The sequence below is a fragment of the Trachemys scripta genome, chromosome 15, assembly GCF_013100865.1.
Source record: "Trachemys scripta elegans isolate TJP31775 chromosome 15, CAS_Tse_1.0, whole genome shotgun sequence".
NCBI classification, from domain to species: Eukaryota; Metazoa; Chordata; order Testudines; family Emydidae; genus Trachemys; species Trachemys scripta.
Window position 1 is genome coordinate 5078098 of NC_048312.1, and position 25248 is coordinate 5103345.

Consider the following 25248-nt stretch of genomic DNA (forward strand, 5'->3'; position numbering starts at 1 on the left):
CAACAGGACAGGGCAAAGTTTCTTTAATGCAGGAAACCGAGAAGTGTTTACATCCCTTCTTCTGCAGATGAAGAAACCCAGGTAACTGTGACACTATACAGCATCTCTCACTGCTGGCGTCACTCCGGGAGGATTTTGTTTCATTAATAACAATCAAAAGTGTTTTTAGAGATAGATGCAGTATTTTTTTTTTTTTTTTTAAATTAAAACACGGACAGCAAATTGGATGTGGCTCTGAAAGGCACTTTAGGCAGAATGTTAATGAAACTCCCGCCTGATGAAATAGACCAGAACAAGCTGCTGTTGACTGGTACCTGCGCTGCCCTTTTCACTAAGGCAATTTTAGGTGATAGCTAATTTCCATATAGTCCTTTTCCCCAGGCTACCTTCGTTAGTGTGAGGCCTTACTGAGAACCAGAAGGCCCAAATAACTATTTTTAAGACAGGGTTCACTTCAGCCTAAGATAACAGCCTGCACAGGGGGTTACTGGTTTCATTGTTTTAATTCGATGTCAAGTGTCACTGTGGAGCTTCCTAAAATGTCTCAGCTCCACAGGTCAGATCTCCTGCTTAATAAATGAACACTGAAAAATTAACATAGGCAGCGGCCCCACAGCTGCCTTTTTTTTTTTTTTTTTTTGCCAGAGTGGCTGTAAATTGGTATCTTGGGTACAGGTCATCTACAGAATGTTCTAGTCTGAGGCAAAGGCTACTTTTTGTAGTTACTCAAAAACAGCCCATCCAGCAACTCAGCTGAGAAGTAATCAAAGCCATCAGCGGTCACAAAAAAACATCTTCATATCAAAGATGAACTGCTCAACCCTGTCAAACTCAGACCAAGTTTGAAATGCATTAGGACGAATGTTATCATGTAGCTGACTTTTAATGTGGGTGATCCACTGTCTTCAAACAATCAAGAATTGTTCCCATTAGTATTTTATATTTATATAATGGACTTACCCACATCATTGCTTCCCCATTCAAAAAAAAAAATCCCCACAACTGCTCTGATAAGAAATAATGCTAATAACCAGATTTTGAAACAAAAATGCTATTTGAAGCAGATGAACGCCAGGCTAACAGTTGGCTGGATTCACAATTAAGATTCTACAAAATATCTTTCTACATTGTAGAGAGGATTTCCTTTTTATTTGAAAAATGAGCAATTGTAAATCAGATATTGGAGAGAAAGGATATAATGATCTTTAGATGGTCTTAGGTTTTGCTTATTATTGAAGGGTTAAACACCATAAATAAAAAGGTACCAAGCCTTCAAAATTCATTCTTCACGTGAAGCTTGTTCCATCTCTTTCTTGACCTTTTTTAAAAAACAATATTCATTTCTGGGAAAGGGAAAACAATTAAAAGCTCATTAGAAACATATACTATAATAATTCATCATTCTGAACGTACACGGAAATGCTTCATTTTGACACTTAACAAACAGCAGTGATTGATAGTTTAGATCTAAAATATCAGATGGAATTTCACACAACTAGAGGCATCCATCGGTTTAAAGAGATATAGTCGGGTCTTCTCCCAACTTTCACGCGGAGTGGCATATCCCACCTTTTCCACGGTCAGTTTACAATTGTAAACATGTACTATCAAAGGGACAGTGACAGGTCGGAAGGCCTTTTTTTAAGCACAAAAGGAAGAAGATTGCCAACTTGTTAGAACAGAAGCTGAAAGAATTAAGATCTAATTTACTTTTCAACATTTACGCTGTTCACTTTGCATTTCAGTTGGCTCGGACAATAAAAAAAGCCTAAACTGTTAATTCTTGAAAGGGTCACCATAAGGTAGCTTTGGCCCAAAACGTAAGAATGAATCAAAGGGATATAGAAACCTAACTTTAGAATAAAGTTCATTTAAAACTTAAATTCAAATTGCAATGTTTCCAATTGAAAACTGCAGTACTAGGCTAGTTTATGAGAACCAGAAAGAGTGAAATAAATATATTCAATTACATTTGACTGGGGAGCAGCCAGAAAAGGGTAGGTATTTAAATACAGTGTAAGACAAAATCCAAGTACTTATTTGAGTGATGGTAAGGGCTTAGTTTAGTGATATTATATCAATAATAGGATGAAGACCCTTCACTTCCTACTCCAGAGCCTTGGCTCCAATCTGCCCATAGCTAGCAGTGATTGAAAGTCATTCGCATCCAATTGTGACCTGAAGTCAGCTAGTGGTTTCAGTCCAGATCCTTGTGGACACCTGTCCACATCATACAAACACAGTTGACACTTTTTTGACAGTGTCAGTAAAAGAGGCCAAGGATTAGACAGCCTGCTGCCTTGTCTCTTTAGGTGGTCTCCAAGTCCCTAGCATAGGCCAGGATCAAAGCATACTTGCAAAGCAGCATGGGCAAGCTTACATTGCAGCTGTCTATGTTGGATCTGTTCCAGAGATAGAATGTTTTAGTCTTCAGGACTGTCTATGTAATATCTTCTGTAAGCCCCCAGTTCACGTAAATTTAAAGGAAAGAATTCCAATTTTTTTAATTCAGAGCAAAGACCAGAGATCAGAGCGAACATTCCATCTTTCTTATGAAGTCTGAAGGCAAACTCCCATTGTAAGTTAAAATTGGTTTTAGTAGTTTAACTCCCTTGAGGGCTGAGTGGGTGGCAATACATAACTGAGAGGATTTTAAGATGTGTACTGTTCCCTGGTTGTAGGGAATACTAATTAGGGAGCTATTGAAATGTAGACTCCAAAACAGGATATACTGCAAAAACCCATCAAACAGATCATCAGACCATGACTTATTTAACAAATGCCTAGTTTATGGACCACTTTCCAACTCTGATACGGGTTACAGTCTATTGGGTCAGGGCGGGTGCTGTGTCCTGTATATGCCATAATGGCTCTGATAGGCCTACCTAAATCACATGTTTGCAGATCACTGGCCCAGTCACCTCTCTGAACCAGAGGTGTTCCATCACGTAAGCACATTAAACCCATATGCTAAAATCTTGTACAAAGTTTTAATTTAAGAAAGTTTTAAAAGTTCAGTTATTCTCTCAAGGGGGGCTCCATGTACAAATGACATCATGGACCCCCTATATTTATTTTATCACTGACTTCCAGAGCAAACAGGCTCAGTTTACGAGTCCAAAATGATTCAATGTGATACAAAAGTGGCTGGTGTTGCAGTCTCTCCCTGAGATCTGAAAGTTTACCTGATTATTTTTGGCACAGATGTAAGAGGCAAGCAAGAGAGATTCTAGTCAGAGGCAGAACAGCATCTACACCACCCTCCCATACTGTATCAGCTCAGCAATGCTAACATCAGCATAAAACATATTTGGTCAATAGATCAAAATGAGAGGATTTAAAATCACTTACAGCCCAATCCAGCAACGTTCACTAATACTCAGACTCAAAGAGCGCCACCGTCTCAATTCTGAAGTGTATTTAATCCAAGAATCTTTACCATAGCGCGAGTTGGTTTAGCAGTTAAAGTTTCAGTCAGATCTTGCAATCCTTGCTGATGTGCAATAATCAAAACCAATTTTAACTTACAAATGGGAGTCTACCTTCAAACTTTATAAGCAAGATGGAGTATTAGCTCTGATCTCTGCTCTGAATGGCCTGACTTCTAAGTGTTGGAATTGGAATTCTTTCCATTAAGATCTGGCTCTGCTGGGTCCAAAATATTACCCTCCTCAATCGGTAAATCAAGTTGCTGTGAAAATGATGTTGAATATTTTAGCTGCTAAACCAACTGACACTATGGCAAAGATTCTTGGCTTATATACATTTCATGATCGAACTGTGATTATGTTAAAATATGCCATAGTGCAATAAAAACAGCTTTAGGCTAGATCATACTAGAATTTCTAATGTACGTACCTTCCTTTGCATGGAAGTTTCTGTACATCTCATCTAAAGCTTTTCTGCTGCTGCTGCATCAACCCCACATTTTCATATACTCTAGCACTATCTTCTCTCATTCTAAAATGACAGATTTTTATAGAGGGGAAAAAAGTCAGATTTACTAGAAAATAAATACATATCACATAATTCAATGATGTTAGCTAATAACGTGTTCAATTCGCTTCAAAGCACAGAGCATCTGGATTCAGAATATTGGGTGATTTCTGCATGACCCAATCAATGGGGCAGATTCTGAGACAACTCCACCCCATACAAGCACTGAAGTTGCCCACTTTAACATCATTACGGTTGTACAGAGTTAAGTCAACACAAAACCTGGGACAGGATGAAGGCAAGACTACAATAGGGTGGCATCGCAATCTTACTGCAATGCTAGTCATTGAGGAGGTTAACAAGAAAACCCAACACAGTAGGGCAGTGTTTCCCAAACTTGGGACGTCGCTTGTTTAGGGAAAGCCCGTCGGGCCGGGCCGGTTTGTTTACCTGCCGCGTCCGCAGGACCGGCCGATTGCAGCTCCCACTGCTGCAGTTCGCTGCTCCAGGCCAATGGGAGCTGCTGGAAGCGGTGGCCAGTATGTCCCTCGTCCCGCGCCAGCAGCTCCCATTGGCCTGGAGCAGCGAACCACGGCCAGTGGGAGCCGCGATCGGCCAGACCCGCGGATGAGGCAGGTAAACAAACCGGCCCGGCCCGCCAGGGGCTTTCCCTACACAAGCAGCATCCCAAGTTTGGGAAACACTGCAGTAGGGAAACAGAATGGCAAAATATTAACGGATTTTCCTCCACCTTTCCGAACAACGTTCTGAGAACCAGGGGCCTTTTTCTTCATCACTGCACGCCCAAGTATGGAGGTATTAACCTGGGTGTCCTGGCTAAATTCTAACTTAGGTCACTGAATTCTTTCAACCTACATTTCCCCTATGCTCAGATACCATAGTAATTGTCACCAGAGAAATACACAAGACAGACAGATCATTTCAATGGGGTATGATATTCTTTACTTTCTGTCCTAAACTACTGTTAGGCAATGCTGATGTATGCTTGCTAAACAGTTCCTCTATTCATTGGTGGCTGCAGGGAACCATGTATAATTTGTGCACCATGAATAGAGCAACCGGTATATTTTTCATATCTAAGTGCTTCACACCCAAGATATCCTTTTCCTATGTTTTAAACGCAGGGATTCTCAACGTTTTTCTTTCTGAGCCACCTCCCTCCCCTAACAAGCTATAAAATCTCCACAGCCCACCTGGGCCACAACAACTGGTTTTCTGCATATAAAAGCCAGGGCCGGCATTGGGGGGTAGCAAGCAGGGCAATTGATTGGGGCTCCAAACCACAGGGGCCCCCCCATGAAGCTACGTTGCTCAGGCTTTGGCTTCAGCCCCGGGTGACAGGGCTCTGGGCCCCAGGCTTCAGCACCATGTGGTGGGACTTCGGCTTTCTGCCCTGGGCCCCAGCAAGTCTAACACTGGCCCTGCTTTGTGGCCCCTCTGAAACCTGCTCGCAGCCCCCCTGAGGGTCCCGAACCCCTGGTTGAAAACCACTTTATCACCAAGGCCCCATTTATGTCAAATGAAAAAAATCAGTGCAGGATTGAAAAATTCCATTTGTGGGGACACCAGAAAAAATTAATAAAGGACCCTCAAGTGAGAGTGAGTAGAGAAAGAGAACAAAAGTTTGCTCAGGAAATTCCTCTTTGTTATATGATTAGAAATAAACTTTTACGAGGAAAACAGTCCACAACTAGACTCTCTATTGCCGGATCTGCTTGAATTCACAGGCATTTCGGAACTCACTTGTTACTTTGAGAAACTGCTACTTACTCTGGACAGGTTGGGGTCGGAGTACATGGTGGAAGTGGGCTCTGATCCCCACTTGTCTGGTCCGATAAAGAATATTTAATGTTTGTGTATTCATGCCCTTTCCTCTTACTCTTCTGAAAAAAGGGAACACAAAAATTAAACAGGTTTAGAATAGTCAATAAAACAGAAACCTACATTTTTAGAAGATAATAGATACAAAGTTCAAGAAATGAAATATAAATTAGCCAAACCTACTTTCCCCCACCCCTCAGAAAAGAGGCTTTTTTTATTTTATATAAAAAAGTTAAAGCATGAAAGATTTCACTTCTGTAACTACAACATGCACTCTGGATATTCCTAGAGGTAGAGGTTATCTTTGACTACTGGAAGCTTTCGGTAAAAATCTTCACAGAATGCTTGGTCCCTGCCCGCCCGCCCCCAGTCTCTAACTAGATGTGCCAACTTTGTGAGTTCACACACGTGAACATGAACGTATTTGCTTTATCCAAACCTGGCAAAAAGATCCATCCTTCACTGTACAGTAGACAGTGTCAGCCAGTGGGTCTCTGGGGCAAATGGGCATCATTCTCCAGTTTAGGATAGACCTTAACAATAGCTAAATATACACCAAAGTCAAGGTTTAAATGGTCAAATACGAGTGCAAGCCCCACTCCTAACTTTTTCCAAGGTATATTCTTAAAGTGCTCAGACCAGCAGCACCTAATGATCCAGTCAATTCTATGATTGAGATTTTCAAAGCATCTTAGGAGACATGGGGCAGGTCTACACTGAAAAATTACTTCCTCATAGCTATGTCCCTCAGGGGTGTGTAAAAAACCATACCTGAGAGACATAGCTATGCCAACGTAATCCCCGGTGTAGACAGAACTAGATCGATGGAAGAATTCTTCCGTAGGCCTAGCTACCGCCTTCGAGTGGATTAACCACAGGGACGGGAGAACCCCTCCCATTGCTGTCGTGAGTGTCTACACTGAAGCATGGCAGCAGTGCAGCTGCAGCAATGCCACTGTAGCATTTTAAGTAAAGACACAGCCTTGGATTCCTAATTCCCATTAAGGCAACTTTGAAAATCTCAGCCTCTATTGCTATACGCAGCTGGCACTAGAAATGGGATGTTTCTAGCCTCTGTCTGTCAGAGGATGGAGATGGATGGCAGGGGAGAGATCACTTGATCATTGCCTGTTAGGTTCACTTCCTCTGGGGCACCTGGCATTGGCCACTGTCGGTAGACAGGATACTGGGCTAGATGGACCTTTGGTCTGACCCGGTACAGCCTTTCTTATGTTCTTATGTTCCTACCACTTCTGCCTCCCACCTTCTCCTGACAGATCACTTTGCAGGGACCCTAGTCAAAAACAATTTTGTTGCTGTAACCTTTCAAAAAATCAGATTTAAGGGGAATAAAGGTTCAGGCCTTGCCCAAATTTAGAATCTGTGAGGTACACACCTCTCACCTGGACACAGCTAATAAAGGTCAATTTTATGCTGCAGCCTAAAATTGGATTTTGAATTCTTCTAACTATGTGATAAATGCCAATTCAACCCGCAGACGTATCTTAAGTGTAAAAGCAGCCGAGAAGCAGAATCAAAGTCAGCTCTGTTCTTTGATCTGACTAAATTAGAGAAAACAAACCAGGAAGATGTAAATCTAAGGCTTTTCTTCTTCTGACTTCGCTAATTCATTATAATTATTCCTACTATTCAGTTTAATTATTGCTACCACATTTCCATTATTCCTAATTAGAAATAATTACTCAAGTTACTTCAGTGTTACAAAAAAAAAAAATTATTGCTTCCAAGAAGAAAACTAACCAAACAAGTTTACTTTGTAGTTTTCATACATACGAAAGAGACAGGCAATATTTAACACACTACTTGATTACATCAAGACTCCCGAGGTTCTCAATGCCAAAAGGAAACGGGGAATATTTCTAGAGTAGAGCTGGGCAAACGACTCAACACATTTTCTAAATTAGGGCAAGAATATGACACAGAACTTGCGTCACTCATTAGCTTTTCTTTCCACAACTATTTTTTTGTGAGGGGGGGTTGTTCCACTGGTAGAAAGGACGACGGAAACAGTAAATTTCACCCCCCAAATAAACTGCAAATTGGGGACTGAAGACACTCAGCTGCTTCCTTCATTCTACTGATGCTCTCAACCCATTTCCACCCATTTTTGTTCCTCTCTCTCACTGCACATGTGGCGCCACCTCAGGTCATCACAAGGCTGCTCAGGATCACATTAGCTTCTGACAAGAGCGTCAAAGGGCTTTTTCGTCCAGAACTAGAAGCACTATTACTGTATTAGAGTAAAGAAAAGCTTAGAATCCAGTTTAAGTCTCGTTTCCATTTTAGCACCATAGTATACGTTTTACATGACTACAGATTTAATCTGACCATCATAGGAGAGAGAGATTCCTCTGTCCTAGTAGCAGACGCTATTGTAATTATATTAGTTCCATTTATATTGGAACAACTACACTGGAACTAAAAACAAACGCCAAGAGACAGTAGTGGCAATTTTGTGAAAGGCTGCAAGTGAACTGAACAATATATAATATTTGAGGGTAAGAGCTTTGCAGAGAACTCCATGCATTTTCAAACTTCAGTGAGCTTTAAGGCAAGGTAGGAGAGAGTCATAAAAGAAAAATGTCTGAAGCACCTGAGGACTCCTGTTCTGCAGGTGGTGGTGATTAGGTGGGTAACAGATGGTGTGAATGGTCTTGGAAGAGGGAGAAAGATCAGTAGCTTTAGCTATATAATTGTTGCAGCAGTATGGAGAACTGCAGAGGAGAACAGCCCCTGCTGTTCCAGACAAGGCTAAGAATCCAGGAGGGCAGTCATTTAGGGTAAGGGTTGAAAGAATGAAAGCGCCAAGGAAGAAAAGGACAGAAAAAGAACAAACCCTTTCTCCATCACAGCGCAATATAAACAATCTGCAAAGGCATTTGGGGGCTGCTGGAGCTTTCCGGAGCAAGGAATATCTCCATGATTCCACTTGAACTAATCCTGAGCTAACCAACACGCATTCCAATGCAGTCACTCTACCTTGTTACGAGTGGTCTCTGCTCCAAATGCTCTCTCTTCCTTGGCTATTATGCTGCAATAACATTGGCTCCATTGTTTAAAAGGATTTCTTTCCAAAGACTTAAACTAAGCCCAACATAATCACCTTTTAATCATTAAACACTTAAAATGTTAGACTTCCAAAACAGGTGTTGCCGTGACTGCTGATCGAATACAATTACTACACTTCAAACAGAGATTTAATGGAGAGACTTGAAATAACTCCTGAAATCCACGTTATGCACAATGAAGCATAAGGGAGTCTTCTTTATTAAGACTGAGAGTCTTACTTTTCATTCCTTCCACATCCTAACCTGATCAGTGAAGTTAATGGGAGTTCTGAATGCACTAGGAATGCAGGTCTGGGCCTCAGACCTTGTTGCACCTTCCATGAAAATACTGTAGGTAGGAATGGTGATGGAGGAATCTTCTCCCCCTCCTAGATGGCTGAAAAACTACCGGTAAGTGTTCTTACTGCTTTAGAATTATCTAAATCCTTCAGTTTCAATAAGTCTTTTAAGATAGTGACTTGAAATAGATAGTAAAGCTCTTTGAACGAATAGTGTAATAGAAGAAGCCTTTTCATTTTGTATACAGTCAACATACAGTAGATATGCCTCAAAAAGTCAGACAGCAACAGGACAATTCTGCTCATTCCCATCATCGCCGCAAGCTCCTAATCGGCATCACTGCACAAAGACCGTGGTAGGTTTGGGACCAACGTACCTGCTCCTCTTCAATTCTACGCTGTAGCGTTTCAATGTAGTGCTGTACTGCCATGTAAATAAATCTGTACTGCGCTTCTGTTTGAACCATCCCTGACCGCTGCGATCTCACCATCTGAATAGTCTTTGGAACATCAATATCACAGTCCACGCCTAGAAGAGACCACCAGTGTTAGTGCAGCAGTGTAACACATGCTCTTTTTTTTTTTTTTTGGACTGTCAACTCTTTGGGACAGAGACTCTGTTTTCCCTTGTGAATGTAAAACACATAGCACATTTGGGACTACTGTCATAATGATTTGGTGTGGAAATTTGAGTTTGAGACTCTTGCTTAGCCATTTGTACATAAACTTGCAGTACTGTAAAGACAAGATGCCAAGCTGTTCTGGAGGACGAAAGAACCATCACTTTGCATTACCCTAATTACACTCCAAATGAAGTCACATCCAGTCTTCAGCTGAAAAGGTTCATCATAATACAGAGGCACTAAGGTAGAAGTGGAATACTTGGAACTTAAAGAAAAAAAGTCCACCCCACCATAGCTGAGAAAGGAGACAAGTGATGAGCAGTCTTCTGACCAGGAAAGACCTTATATCAGTCTAGTGTTAAATTTATGTTGAGTTATATAAAGGATAGTAACATGGCATTGTCTGTCCACTATAATTTTAGAGGACTTCACAACTTGCCCTTGCAAATAGGAAACCAAGATCACTAAAATGCTTTGGACAGCAAAGATGGCAAATGGTAGGTACAAATGGATAGTCGCAGAATAAAGGTGTTGGCAAAAAGCTGGTAGGCTAGCAAAAAATATGGAATTTACAAAAATCACTGTAGATGAGATGCAAAATCCTCATTCCGGGCTTTGGCCATATGACTCCCTTTGAAGTCAATGGGAGCACATCTTAAAGGATGTGATTTCTGCCAGGCACAAACATACACTTTGCAACGTCTTCCTGATCTTCACCAATTGTCTCCTTCTCACAGATCACATGTGAAGGCACTTTCACAGCACTTGTGAAGAAACTAAACTGGGGACCTACCTTTTTCTCGGATTATGTCAATAAGAATATCAATCACAATAAAAGTTCCTGTTCGTCCAATCCCAGCACTGTAAAAAAAAAAAAGACGTGATTATGGTTTCCTTTCTGAATAGGCAATAACGTCAGAGTAGCCAACCTAAATAAGTGTCCAATATAAAGACGTACTGGACTTCCAGACGGTATTATCAAGAAGCAGCTTATTGCAGAAGCTAGGAGATAAGTTGCATTATTGTACCTGCAATGCACCACAACAGGTCCTGAATCAGCGATGCTTTCCTGCTTGTGGTGGACCTCCTCTAAGAAGTCCAGGACACCGCCAGGATCACTGGGTACTCCATGATCAGGCCAGGTTCTGAAGTGATATTGCCAGACTGTTCTCTCAGTGTTCCCCTGAAAGAGAGCCACCAACATACATGTGAAAAAATTAAATATATCCAGAGAAACCCAACCAAAAGTGTCCATTTACTCAGGATGAATCAGACTTGGTTTAAAAAAGGAACACACAACGGCCTTCTTAACACCATCAAAAACTAAAAAGGCCATGCATTCCTCTTGATTACAGTAACCTTCTCTCTAACCTCCCCAACACCCACACTGCTCCCTTCCACTCCAAATGAACACAGCCTCCAAGACAGTTCTTTCTGGCCTGGCAATCTGACCATGCCATCTGCTTCCTTGAATCCCTTCATGGCTCCCTGCTTCTCTATTGCATCAATCTCTAGCTTCTTGTCCTCATCTTCAGGATGTTGCATGACTCTATCCCTGACCTAGACCCTAACCTGACTTCAGTGGGATGATCTGCGTGTTTTCCTACTTGTTGAATCAGGGTCTTAGTCTCTTACCACGTTGTGCTCTCCTCCCACTGGCACCCACCGTTCGTGGTCTCACTCTGCCAGTGTCATCAGCCTAAGCAACCGGCTTGTTTGCTTTATCCCTGAGCTGTTTTTGCACCTTTTGGCACACGCTCGCCTGCACACAGAATGGTCTGCAGGAACTGGTTTGACAACCTAATACCCTCCCATCATTCAAACCCCTCCTTTGAGAGTCACTTCTAACACCTTCAAGTAGAATCCGTTTCCTTTTCATTCATATACAAGTCAAGCATGCCATGCACATGCCTGTGCTGAGTAACCACATACAGTAACCAAGGCTATCTCCTCGCTCGCTGCCACCCCATCGGTATGCAGCTCCTTCTGTCACAGACTAAGCTCTTTAGGGCAGTGACCCTGTGCTATATACTCAAACTTAGCATACTTTTGCATACTGCGGAATAAAGAAGAAAAATAAAACAGTAAAACAATTAAACCTGGCAACATGGCAGTAGTGAATTGCTCTGGTACTGGCGAACAGGGAGGCTCCCACATAAGGAGCAGACTAACAACAGTCATTACATAGGTACCTTAAGAATGAAGGTGATGCAAGGCACTCAGATATTATAGTGAAGGGGCACATGTGAGCATCTAAATAGATTGAAGGATGGTTTGGTTTGCACTTAAGGGCAAGACCACCTTAACTTCAGGTCTCCCAATAAATCTACAGAGACACGTTCTCTGCTGAAGTGCTTAAATAATGGCTACAAGAATATGGAAAATAAAGACATTATCCCAAGCTCAAGAGACCAAATTCCTTGACTTAGAACTTGAGCCTCAAAGTGGAGGACAGGACTTAATTTATTAAAACTAAAAGCCTGTTCCTGGACTCTCTTTGTGGCCAATAGAAGGTTTAGTCCTTTCATCAATTATTTTTTGCAGCCTAAATTGAAAGATGAAGATTTGTTAGAAACTCTAAAGGACTAACCAAAAGGAAAAAAAGAAAAGCTACTGACATACTTACCTGACCAACTTTAGAAAGTTTCAGTTCTCTTAGCGTATAGTCATGAGCTGCACTTTCCTTAACATTCCTAACACGCATAACCCCGTATTCCTTTAATGCGTATTCATCAGGCCAGTATTTGACACACTTACTCTGGAAGACAGAAGAAAAAAAAAAAAAAAAAAAGTAATTACTATCTGATTTCATGGTCTATATAAATACCCAGTTCACACAGTTACTAGCATGGTGCAGATTGGCTAAGACTAGCTTAACAGGCAAAGCTAGGTTTGCCTGTCTGACCCAATGTCCATTCAAGGTGGATATTTCTTTTTCCTGTGCAAGATGGGGGAGAAAAGAGAATGCAAGGAAGCTCGGAGGGTCCAAGACAATAAGGATAGATTGGGGGGGAGGGGGGGGATTTGCTTTCCAGCAGCGTTCCTGATGTTGTTAGCTTCAGCGGATTACAAAACAAAAACAAAAACAAAACCCACATCACAGTGACAGCAAAGAGGAAAGCCTAGAAGCATGACACACTCACCTCAGAAGTAGTTTTAATACATGAAGAACTTCAAGAGGAATGCATTAATCTCAAAGGTAGCTCTAAAACCTAATATTTAAAGCTATAAATAGAAGTCAAAGAAACTGGCCATTTTTAGTATAGAAGCATCTTGCAAGAAGTTTGCCCTTCACCTCATCTAGAAATCAGAGCACAGAAGGTTCACTGGGCTCTTCGGGTCATCCATCAAGAAATGAGGAATTGTTCTCCATAGGGTGCAGAACGCTGTCTGTTGCTATTTAAGCCTGGTTCAGAGTGCTCCACTTCCCTTGGAAGACTATTCTATAGTCTGTGATGATGTATTCCATATAACAAGGAGCAAGTCCTCCAGAACCAAGTGAAAACAGTAATAGGGAATAGCTAGGTTCTCAAGAATCATTGTATCTAAGAATGCAAGCCTAGTCCATGTACTGAAAGAATGAACAATCTGTAGTAGATACATAGACAGATTTTCTAGCAATATCAAATGCAGACCACCCACAGATTACTGTAGAGAACAACTTCCCCATAAATGTGCATCTGAAGGTCAATAATTTCACTGCCAAAACTCAACAGCAGATAGAAAACACAACAGAGGAAAGGATCTTGCTGCCAACATGAGAAGATATTATGCTAGATGAGGGATGTACGCATACGCATTTGCCAGGATGCTTTGGATCTAAGCTTTTGTTTGTTTGTATTTTCTGCAAAAAGCACAAGCTGCACTGAAACCCACATCTTGTATTTAAGTAGACAGAGATAACAATTTGCAGTTTTAATGCAGGATATTGAACAAGGAAGCATCTGTTGGCATAAAGAGTCTCAACGGTAATGTGTAATATTAAAGAGTCGTCAGTATGGGAATGGGGACGCATTGTACATCAGCTCAGTGGATCCCTTCCAAGACTGCATTATTTTAATTTGAGAGAAACAAGGTGGAGACAATTATTGAGAGAGAGAATTATTTTAATTCATAATGATGTACTTTAGTTTGCTTCGCCTACTGCATATTTTGCAGTCTTAAGAGTCCTAGATAGATCTGAGACAGTTTCAGGATCCCCTACTGCCTGAAGCAAACTGTTCCTAAAGTCATCCTCTCTGGGAAAGATGCTTCCCTCTACCTCCTGCAGATCAAAAAGCACCTTGGCCTGGGGTGTAAAAGCTTTCATATCCAACCAGGCCAGCAATCAGGGTCTACTGAAGAGAAAAGGCTGAAGCATATCTCAAAATCACTTGGCACATGATGCAGTACTTTAACGCTCTGATTACTGAATCATTTTAAAGGGCTATGTCATTAGTGTGGAGAGCAGACTGGCACAATTTAGAGAGAAGTGCCAAGAAACTTGGGGAATGTGCAGCAGAAGTGTTGACTGGTGGAACAAGCAAAACGGCTATTGCTAGAGCATCAGCAACATCTAGCAATCCTTTACAAAAAACATAGATCAAAAACTGAAAGTCAAGATGAGCCTGGCCCACTTGATCAAACATCACAGAAGTTATAGGATCCTGAGAGTGCTCTGAAGCGTGACTCCTTTGAAACCACCCAAAATCTCTTCATTTTGTTCCAAGAGTGAGGAAGCCAAAGCACAGCTCCTCCCAATGAACCAGCTGGTCTTTCTTCACTGCACTCTGAACAGAGGGAACCTGTCACACATCATCAAGCCAGCCAGGGAGAGGTCTCGGTTTGTTTTTGTTTTTTTAATTAAGGGCAGGCAGGATTTTAAACAACTCAGAAGTCAAAACCAGTCACTAACTCACCGCCCTGCTGATGGCAGGCTGGAGACTTTAAGGTGGGGGAAAATGCCAACAAAAGCTACAAATATCCAGCTTCTGTACGAAGATTGTTAAAATTCCTTATTACATATGGTCACGCAAATGAAAAAACATTGTCAATTATTTGTTACATAACAGAGCACTAGCCGTCTTCCTACTCAGCCTTTTTCCAGGCCCTCCTCATACTGAGTGGAAGGATAATTTTCTTTTTACTGAAGACATGATGTATAAGATTCAAACACCAAGTATCATATTCACAAAGAGATAGAGGAAAGAACACAGAAAAGGCAAAGAAACTAAGAGAACAAGTACAGACCATCAGCAAAAGTGTTTGCAAAAACCCCAGGCAAAGGACTACTGAGAGAGAAAACCAGGCTGCACACAAGCAATGGAGTACTATTGTTGCCACTCCACCAAGATTTGTGAGCCATTTCTCTTTCTTCTGCTCCCCTCATCCACCCACCCACTCGACAAGTTTAGGATCCTGAAACAGAGTAACAGCCCCAGATGGCAGGAGGGGGAACAAACGAGATCTCTCTGCATTTAAAGGAACAAGCCGAGGTTCTGGGATACACAACTGTAAAAGTTCTCTCTTTCAAAGTAATAAACGTGCTGGTCTTGCCAGAGCAGTTCACTAGAAACTCACAGCTCACTAGGGTTGAGTGAGCACATGTGCTCATGCAGAACATGGTTCGCAGACGGCATTTGGAGGCAGAAAACATTATGTTAGAAATAAACATGCTAAATCACTGCTGCTTTGGGGAGTCTCATCTGGGTGCAGTTACAATCCAAACGACTAGCTCATTGTACAAGCCCAAAGAGTTTTATCAATCCCAAGTCTGGAAAGTAGTGAAAATAAAGAAGGACGAAGAGAAACACATTCTGGTAGTCTCATAAATGCTATTCAGGCTAGCATGAATGCATGGCAGAAAATTTCACTTAACGCTGTTGAAATTTCCAGTTAACGAGTGGTGCACTCCAAGAAGTTTATTTTCATAGTAATAACCGCCTTCTCCCCCCCATCTCCCCCAAACTGCTTATACAAATAGAATCCACAAAGGCTTTGCAACTAACAGAGTTTGGGTTTGATACCAATAAACAGCAATATTTTAGTTTCAAGCACACGTCATTAACTCCCTTAAAGTGTGCAGTGTGCCAGCCTGGCTGCACCAGTTCCTTCACTGTTCCCTCCCCTTAAGTAATTTTGCAGTAAGTAAATTCATGTAAGGCAGCTGTAACTTAGTCAGCCTTTATTAAACAAGAGCCTGATCCTGTGAGATGAGTGTGCCCTTGATTCCAATTGCTATCAGTGAGAGGAGAGGACACTCTGCAACTTACAGATCAGGGCCCAGGTCTCCAATGGGAGTTGTAGCTGCACCAGATCACCATTTTTAAGCTTGTAAGTCAACGTGCCTGAAGTCTGGTTAGTCCTTACTTGTATTGAAACTTAATAACTTTTAGTGGGGCCCGCCTGAGGTTCCATTTTACCTTTCCTCTTTCGACTTCTTTTGTTGTCATAACGATAACACGAGAGTTCTCCTGGAATACCATTCTCCAGAAGTCATTCACTGTGTTCTGTAGGCAGCCTTGAGTAGCAATGTAACTTTTTTTTGGCTTTGAATTGTTGCACTTAGTTTCAAATTCAGGCTAGAGATCAAAACAAATATCAATGAATGATGTGATTGTAAAATTACTTTAATTTGTTTTTAGGAGGGAATACAATAGCAAGCATGCTATGCTCTGTGCCAGTGACAGATTGAAGGAGGCAATAACACACTTACCATAATAATATTAGCATTGATATAATCTGAAACGGGTTCATTTGGATCTCCGTCATGTAGAACAACTCTGGTATGGTCAACTAGAGGAAGGATAAGTAAACAGCATGTTAAACTGCTGCATTCTGTGATTGCTAACTCGTCAACTTATAATTGGTTCCTTAGTACCAAACAAACTACATGAAGGCCAAGTTTCGCATGTACTTGACTACTTACCATTTCTAATAGCTAAGAAAATGGCCAGATGACTCAACCTTTCCTCTCTCCCTGCTCCCTAGGACAATTATTTAGTCAGTGCTTCATATTTGCAATTAATCTGAATATGAGATATATAAAAGGTATATATAATTATTCTGTCCTGCACCCCTACAGCACAAATTAATCCTCTTAAACTTACTGAGCACTAGTGCTGATCACTGAGCAATAGTTTAGCTTGCTGGTGTTTTAATAGAACAGCACTGTACTACTGGCCAATAATTATTAGCTTCCCAGTGAAAGGATCCGTGAGTGTACCAGCCCAATGTTAACAGTGAAACAAGAAAAAAAAAAAGTGAATACTACTTACAAGGTAAAATGTTTTTGTATCTATTTTTGTTTTTGCTTTCTTGCCGTTGACCCTCTTTACGACTATATAGAAGTTTGCATTCTTGCTGTTGTAAAGTCTAGATGAAAAGGGCACAAACAACTGGTTTTACTAAAACTTGCACCACATTGGGAATGATGAGACAGAATGCACACAGTGGTGGCTCGCGAGAAAAATCTGACATTTGACTATCATACTAGACAGCATTAGAAAAATGAAATCTCATGCGTCAGCATTCAGGTTGGTTTGATAAGGTTGGTTCAAAGGGTTAAACACACTGAATTAGGAAATTCAAAACAGCAGAGTTACTAGACATAATATGTGACGACTTTGAAGGCAAAAGCTTATGTCTGGAATCCAAACTTTTGTAAGTCAAGTAACCATTGCATCAGTAAGTTTCCATTCTATTGCGTTGAGGCAGATATCTGCATATACAGGTTGGTCTTTTTTAAATTCAACTTCCTACGGAACTTTATATTCAGAAACAATATTTGGTTACATAAACCTGGCATAAAATTTGTTGTTGTTTTTTTTAAATGCAGAAGTTTGGCAGTCTGAAGGAAACCCAAACAAGCCAACTGCAAAATGAAAGCAAAAGCCTGAACGTGAACACACTGAACTGTGGGCCAGATCCTCCAAGCGTTAAGCCTTCTGGCAAGCATTAAAACATGATCACCTCAAGTCGAATTCCTAAAATCCACTATTTAGTAGTAACACGTTACAAAGAATTCAGGACTGATGGAGTCTGCCCATATGTGGCCACTCCGCATTTAAACAATTAAGTTTAATCCCAAAGCATCCTCAAAGACTTGTATCATCATATGAAGCAAGAAGCTGGGCTGGGATTTTCCAAGCGGTTTAACCAGAGTCGCAAATGCTTTTCCAAGTGGCTTCATAACATACCAGTGACATAGTTATGCAGACGGAAAGACTAGGCAGAGAACGATTTAAAGGGGCTTGCCCAAAGTCACAGACACTGGCAAAGCCCGGAAGAGAATCCGGGAATCTCAACTTAAAGTCCTCAGCTAGTTATTGTTTCCTAGGCAGTGACTCACCCAAGAGTAGGAAACGTGGTCTAGGGGACTGAGCAGAGAAATGGGACCCAAGGAGCAGCAAATTCTAACCCAGTCTCTGATATGGGCTCAATGGGGGACACAGAGAAAGTCTTTTAGCATCTCTCTCCATCTTGAGAAGTAAGGGGCAATCCCTACTGCCTCCGAGAGAGTTGGGAGAACCAATCAATGTTCACACTGCTTTGAAGGAGAAGTGCCAATACCATCAAAGCAACCAAAAGAGACCCCACCCCCTCAATGACGTGAAAAAGGAATGGAGCATTTTGCCCAGACGATACTAGATTTTTGCTAGAGTAGCTGCCTACATTAAGAAGGAAATTAAACAGGGTGGATTAAGGAGAGGAGGTCTTCAAGGAGAAAGGGCGAGGGGAGGAGGATGAGGAGAAGAAAAGAAGCCAAGCAGAGTTTCTGCCAAGTAGGTCTGAAGAACAGAGCCACAGATCATTGGGGGTTGGTCTGAACCCTCCTTGTAAGATTTTAAACTAAACATAAAGATACTTGCTTATATTTCTCCCAGCTGCTGAGTTCAAGGGAGGAGAGAAAGTCTGCTTAGCAGCCTGGTACTACTTTTAATGCTGCTAATAATTAACTATTAGAGACACAAAGTGGGTGACGTATTATTTTTTATTGGCTCCACTTCCATTGGTGAAAAGACAAGCTTTCGAGCTACACAGACCTCTTCTTCAGATATTACCTCACCGACCTTGTCCCTCCAATATCCTGAGACCAACACAGCTACAACCACACTGTAAACAACAATTAACTTTGGTAACCATTTGAGCACTCTATAAAGACAGTGTGGCACTTTGTGGTCTGGACTTCTCTACCTGAACTGGATTCCTTCGGGCCTTATTTGGCTTTCTTCCTTCACTTCCAGCACTACCAGTATGTAGCTATGTTGCTAGGAAGTCCCAGAAACAAGCTGCCAGAGATTATATTGCATTGCCACAACACAAGCTTTCAAGAAGAGGAGTGGATTCTTGTAAGCAACAGCCAGGCAAATCCTAAATAACGAGGGAAGACTAGGAGCGAGTGTTAAGAGAAAAAACTAACAAAGAACCTCTATACGCAACTCTAGATGAAAACCGGAAAGTGATAAGAAGAAACATCCTGAAAATAAAGGATATTACAGTCTTGTTACAAACCATTCTCTCATCTCAATGCATGCCACACTAGAATAAAAATAATCACGGCAGATATGTGCTACAATAGGACCAGAGAGCAAAATTAGTACCCAGAGCAGTAACAGGACTTACGCTTTTGCATGAAAAGTGCTATATATGGTTAACCTTAAGGAAGCCTTGAGGTAACTCTCTGAAGGGAGGCAAGTATTATTAATCCCTTTTTACGGATGGAAAAAATGGTGACATAGCTCAAGTGAGCAGAAGGATGGTCCCGGGGTTACAGTACTAGCCTAGGAGTTGGGAAACCTGGATTCAATTCCCCACTCCAGCACAAAACTCCTGTGCTATCTTGAACAAGTCACTGAGCCTCTCTGCCCTTCAGTTTCCCCAGCCAAATCAAGATAAGATCTCTATAGGGGAGTTGAGAGTCTTAATGTTTGCAAAGTGCCAAGAACAGAAGATGCTGTATTAGTACAAAGTAGTAATAGTAGTCATCATTTATGGTGCAAAGTTCTACAGAAGGTTCACTTCAGCTGATAACATGTGCCTGGCATACTGCAAGATTCTTCAGGTGCTTGAATAAACCAATTACACTGAACACCTTGTGTATAATTAGCACTTTGATGCTACCATAACTGCACATTTAACTGTGTCCATTTTATAATCTGCAAGCAAAGTTTGCCCCCGGGTTCTTTAAGCATGGGATTCAAACGGGAAAGACTACAAACATGTCCTTGCTTCACGCAATTCATTATTATTGCTCTGTGCATCCCTGAGGAGAGACCCATAAGCAGCACTGACTTGTAGCTAGCCCATTAAAGTTGTACATAGTGCAATAATAAATCTGGTTGCAATAATAAATGAAGGTTCTCAATTCACTATACCATCCAAGCACTAAACTCACCAAAAAGCCTTTTTTCAGAAGCAAAAGAATAAGGAATCCTGCCAACATCTCTATCCAGTAGTTCACAGGAAAAGAGGGATTACATCCTTAAATATACTTAAAGAGAAAGTAATTTATAAGCACTATCTGGGTAGTAAGACCATAAATGGGACATGCAGAGTTTCATGGACATCCTGGAGTCTTTCACAGAGATAGACAACCAATGGCTGTCAGAGCTGAATTAAACAGCAACATTAACATTTTATGAGATGGTTTCGTTTCAGAGACCACCATATGACATTATAAAGAGACCTTTAGGATTACTACAGCAATTTCCAAAAGGCAGTGACGGTGAAAGGAAGAAGCTCACAATAAAATAGCTCACAATAAAGATTTTCTGTTTTTATAACTTTTTCCCCTTTCATAAGTTTTTGGCTTCCCAGTGAATATATGTATTCAGGAAAGTCAGAGCATTTATCTGCCCCATTTCTCCAAGGGCCAGCCACAATGAATCAGCTACATTATGAGTTTCTCTTCCAGTACTCCACCAGGCCACAAATCATCTCAGGCCAGGCCAGGAGAAACAAGAGGTACATTAACAGTGCCAGCTCTGTGGTTTCATAGATGAGTCTACAATATATTCAGAAGGACACTGTATGGGAATGCTTATCCCTCCTGCACCAATATTGGCACACAGGGCGAAAACCAGTCTCTTCCATTCCTGGGCAGCTAGACATTAATCCACATAATCCCACCACCAAAATCATTTCATCAGCCAGCACCAACTACAACGGGGGCGGGCGAGAGTGGGGGGTGGAAATCAAGAAGAGCTTTGGGACCTTTGCTAGTGAAGTCTGAGTACCAGAAGGGTAAACTCAGAGTCCCCAGGAGAGGATGCTAACTGCAACACATGTTTTTGTTCTTCAGCCAGATTGAAAAGCCAATTTATTGTGGGTTCAAACCAAGTCATGTAGCTGTCACATGTAACAGTTTAAATGCCACGATATGACAGCTATTGAAGTATACCACTGACCACGGTTTCTTGGTCACATCCACATGGAAAGTTTAGCTAGAGCAGAATGTGGCTGTTTGCCTACTTTGTGCCATTAGCTACGTGGAGCATATTTGCCTGTTCTGTATGAAAGCCAATGGATGCTAGTTTGATACACAGACCCTTATATCTCCTGAGCCCTACTTATCCAAGGCTGCATCCTCTCTCTCCACCTTCCCTCATTACAGTGATCAGCTGAGATAATTCGATTGACAGTCCCTTTTCTGACCGCAGAGGGCAGAGAATTTGTGGGAAGAGGAGACACTCAACTCTGACAGAATGGTGACCAGAAACTCTGTTTCCTTCTTCCTCTGGTCTTTGTCTGATCAAGACCAATAAACTGTTTGTTTCACTCTCATGTTGGTAGAGAGCAATTTCCTACCTCAGCTAGTGACGCTCCTTTGTGCTTTTCATTTGTTTAATTCTCCCATGAAGCCCAGCTGGCTGAATAATCATCATGAGGATTTTATTCAGCTAGTGAATGCATTTGCAAATATATCCTCATTATCTAACAAACGGTAGTTACTCTCCCCACCCACTCTCAAACCCCAACAGTGTTCAAGAAGTTTCTCAAACAGTATTATGCAGCTGGAACCGGCCTCTTTATAAAAGAAGTTGACATCACATTCCTTGATTTCCTGTCTCCATCTGCTGGTGGTACAATATATATTCCAGAATCCGTTAAGGAAGTTCTTCAATATAAACCTGTTTTACCGGAACCATTTCACTATATTTACACCAGGGCCTTTAGAAGCGGCTATCATCTTCACTCTTTTCCTCTTTGTTCCTGAATCGCTCCAGTTGGTAGAGAAAGTTTCGGAGCCAGGAATATCTCACTATGGTTTGGGATACGGTATACAGTGGTTGTACTTAACATTTCTTCTGTTTGAGCGGGGGAAATGGGGAATACTGTTGAAACTGGTAATTTACGTACAGAGAATCACTCTCAAATCAATAGGCTGTTTTGTTTTGTTTTAAAGGAAGAAACCAGCACCAGATGCTATTAAAAATGTAGAAGGTACATACACTATTGTATGGAGGGGAAGAGATGTCCCCCTTACTCTCTTTCTGGTAAGATGATGGTAATGGTAGCTCCAGATGGAGGGGTTGCACCCAAACAAAATAATAATAAATTCCTAAGCAAAGCATACAGATTATACAGCTGTCATTCCAACACTATTAAAAATTAACCTGGAAAATGGCTCAAAGGGTCCCTCTCTGCAGTAGTTTTATTTTAGCATTCCCAAAATGTGAGTGTCAAAGAAGCAATGAATTCAAGGACGAGAGAGTGTTTTATATAAATAGCTGGGGAGGAAGATTTGTACTGCAGTGAGTGTGTTTGACCAGTTATCCCTCACGATCCTGCCATGATCGGCACACTAACACTTGGCGACTTTTGTTTGCTAAATTGCTTATTTCTTTCCCCTCAGTTTAAAAGGGTATAATATAAAAAACTGAATGGGCCAGCTTTGAAATGGATTCTTTTCCCCATTTGCAGCCATATCACTATTCACACATCCATTTCTTATTACCACCAAAAGGAACACTGAAAAAGCAACATGCTATGCTGGAAATGTTTACTAGTATTTACTGGGCATAAATTCAGGTACGAGATTTTGTTCTACTGCATATAACTGCTTAAGCAAAAACTTTACACTCACATTTGTGGATTCTCCTGAAATTTCTAGCAAGCTGAGTTATGTGAAAGTTTATCCTGGATTCTATTTTTACAAGACCATTGTTGCTCAAAATGCATAGTCGATTGCTTGACTAGACAAATATAACCAATTTATACTTGAAATCAATAGCAGAACAGTATAGAAAGAAAAAAAAAAGAGTTAATACAATACCAATCTTTCTGGGAAGCAGTTTCTTACAGCGCTGTTCAGGTCACCTTACACAGTAAGTGTGCTTCAAAATATACCCCTAAACCCTCTTATATTTATAACACAATTGCTTACAAATTAGAAAGCACTTTATAGGTCATCTAAGATCCAACCCAGTTTGTACCAGTTCTTTAATTTGTTGTTCTATATCTTTCCCTATCTCTACTTGGGATACCATATTTTAAACCAGTTGCCTGTGAAGGTACCTGTATTAGGACATAGAACAAATATATCTTGCCTTTGACAGGCTTTATATTTGCTAATGCCAAAAGCTACATTTTGTTTTGCAGAGTGTTGTGGGATATACATCTCTTGACATAAGTGAGCAAAGTGGACATAATACAATTCAGTTAACTGCCCACATGATGGACGTAATACAATATTAATATGGTATGCCCTACGCCTAACATATATGTATTGGCTAACACCATGTAATTGTAAAAACAATGCAGTCTTCAGTCTAAACCACTGGAAACTTTCTATTGCCATCAAGTATGGTTTTAAATAATCTTTTCAAATTAACTGGCAATTTAAGCAGAGAGTTTTCTTGGGGAACAACTGCATTCAATTTTTTCCATGCAAAGTGCAGTTATTGCAGAAGAGAAAAGCAGGGATTTTCAAAAAAAGAACCAAAAGGCTTGTCAACATGAACAATTAGCTTACAGCAATATGGGATGTGAATCTACCCTACACTAGCCAGCCGCAGACTAGCTGTCCCTGCTGACATACATCAACAGTCTGATCTAGTCCTCTTTGAAATGGGAGTAGATTAAAGTGCAACTATTAATACAGGCCAGCAGAGTCCACACAGACAACTAGACCATGGCAAGCTAGTGCAGGGTAGATTCACTTCCCAGCTTCTTGCAAATCAAATATTTGCGTAGAGTTAGAGCTTGTCTACAAAACGCTACAGTGGCACAGCATAGACACCACCTACTCCAATGGGAGGGGGGTCTCCTGTCGGCATATGTAATTCACCTCCCTGAGAGGCACTAGCTAAATCGATGGAAAAATTCTTCTGTCAACCTAGCGCTATCTACATGGAACTTAGGTCGGCTTAACTATGCTGCTCAGGGATTTTTCACACCCCTGACCAACGTAGTTAAACTGACCTCATTTCCTAGTATAGACCAGGCCTCAGATGCCCAAAACCTATCAAATTTCAATAAGAGTTGGGCACCTATCTCCCATAGGCTCCTCTGAAAAAAATCACAGTCAAATCCTATAAAAGCATAAACAAAAGTCACTATTTTGACTATTATGTCCAGTGCAGTTGCTAACCAGCCATCTAATACCAAACTTGTTTGTACTTCACTTGTAAGGAAGGGAGTGTCATCTAGTGGCTAGAGTGGGGAACTGGTCATCAGGACTCCTGGGTTCTGCCACTGAAACTATAGTACCTCTGCCTCTTTCTATCCATCAGAAAAAAAAATCACCTACCACACTGGGATGTCACAAGGCTTAATTTTTTTTGTAAAGTAATTTGAAATCCTCTCATAAGAAGAATTAGAGAAATGCAAAATTATTGTCTCTGGGACTTTCAGGAGCGCCTACAAGAATTCCCACTGAAAGACAACATGAGTTGGTGCCAAAATCCCAGCCGTTCCTGTTAAGCAATGTCTTCCTAAGCCCAGCACAATATCAGCTCAAAACGGGGTGGGAGCCAGTGCTCAGGGTTAAAAGAAAAGGCACACCTTTCAAGCACTCATCTTTGGCCGACGCATGAGAGGAACTGGCAAACTGGAGAAGTTGCAATGTCTGGCACAGGAGTGGGGAGCAAGAATAAAGATTTGAGGGGCAAAGGGCCCTAAGCAGCTGGGAAATTGTGGTAAAATTATAGTTCTATCACTGAGACACACCTGCTTTACATTTGAAACATTTAAATTACCTCAAATTCTTCCCAGAAGCCTTGCTTGACTTTATCTGTGGTCTCTGCTAGCTTGCTTAGTTCTCGCACCCGGCTTTCAATCTCTGCAGCATTAATACGGGTTGTATTCAGGGGCTAATCAAGAAAGATATTTTATATTAAACCACAGCACAGCAAACAGAACAGGATAAAGCTAGTTTACACAGATCTCCTGTATTAAACATATTGTATGTAGGTACCACGCAGAGTTTTAGGACCCAGGGTTCACTCCAGATTTTGAAGCCCCACCCCACCCCACCCTTTTTTTTTTTTTTTTTAAATC

The 25248-nt window shown here is 41.2% G+C and overlaps 1 protein-coding gene across 2 annotated transcripts in view; it reads right to left on the reverse strand.

Annotated features, from left to right (window-relative positions):
* Nucleotides 1-621: 621 nt before the first annotated feature.
* PTPN11 (protein tyrosine phosphatase non-receptor type 11) overlaps nucleotides 622-25248 on the reverse strand; it is a 43639-nt gene continuing 19012 nt past the window's right edge. For both annotated transcript variants that reach the window (XM_034790872.1, XM_034790871.1), the window contains 11 exons: nucleotides 24948-25061; nucleotides 17025-17121; nucleotides 16463-16542; nucleotides 16170-16328; nucleotides 12395-12526; nucleotides 10797-10951; nucleotides 10562-10629; nucleotides 9523-9674; nucleotides 5728-5840; nucleotides 3859-3960; nucleotides 622-1343 (listed from right to left, as the gene is read on the reverse strand). In XM_034790872.1, coding sequence (XP_034646763.1) covers nucleotides 3888-3960; nucleotides 5728-5840; nucleotides 9523-9674; nucleotides 10562-10629; nucleotides 10797-10951; nucleotides 12395-12526; nucleotides 16170-16328; nucleotides 16463-16542; nucleotides 17025-17121; nucleotides 24948-25061 — 1143 coding nt within the window. In that variant the 3' untranslated portion in view covers nucleotides 622-1343; nucleotides 3859-3887. The remainder of the gene's footprint in view (nucleotides 1344-3858; nucleotides 3961-5727; nucleotides 5841-9522; nucleotides 9675-10561; nucleotides 10630-10796; nucleotides 10952-12394; nucleotides 12527-16169; nucleotides 16329-16462; nucleotides 16543-17024; nucleotides 17122-24947; nucleotides 25062-25248) is intronic.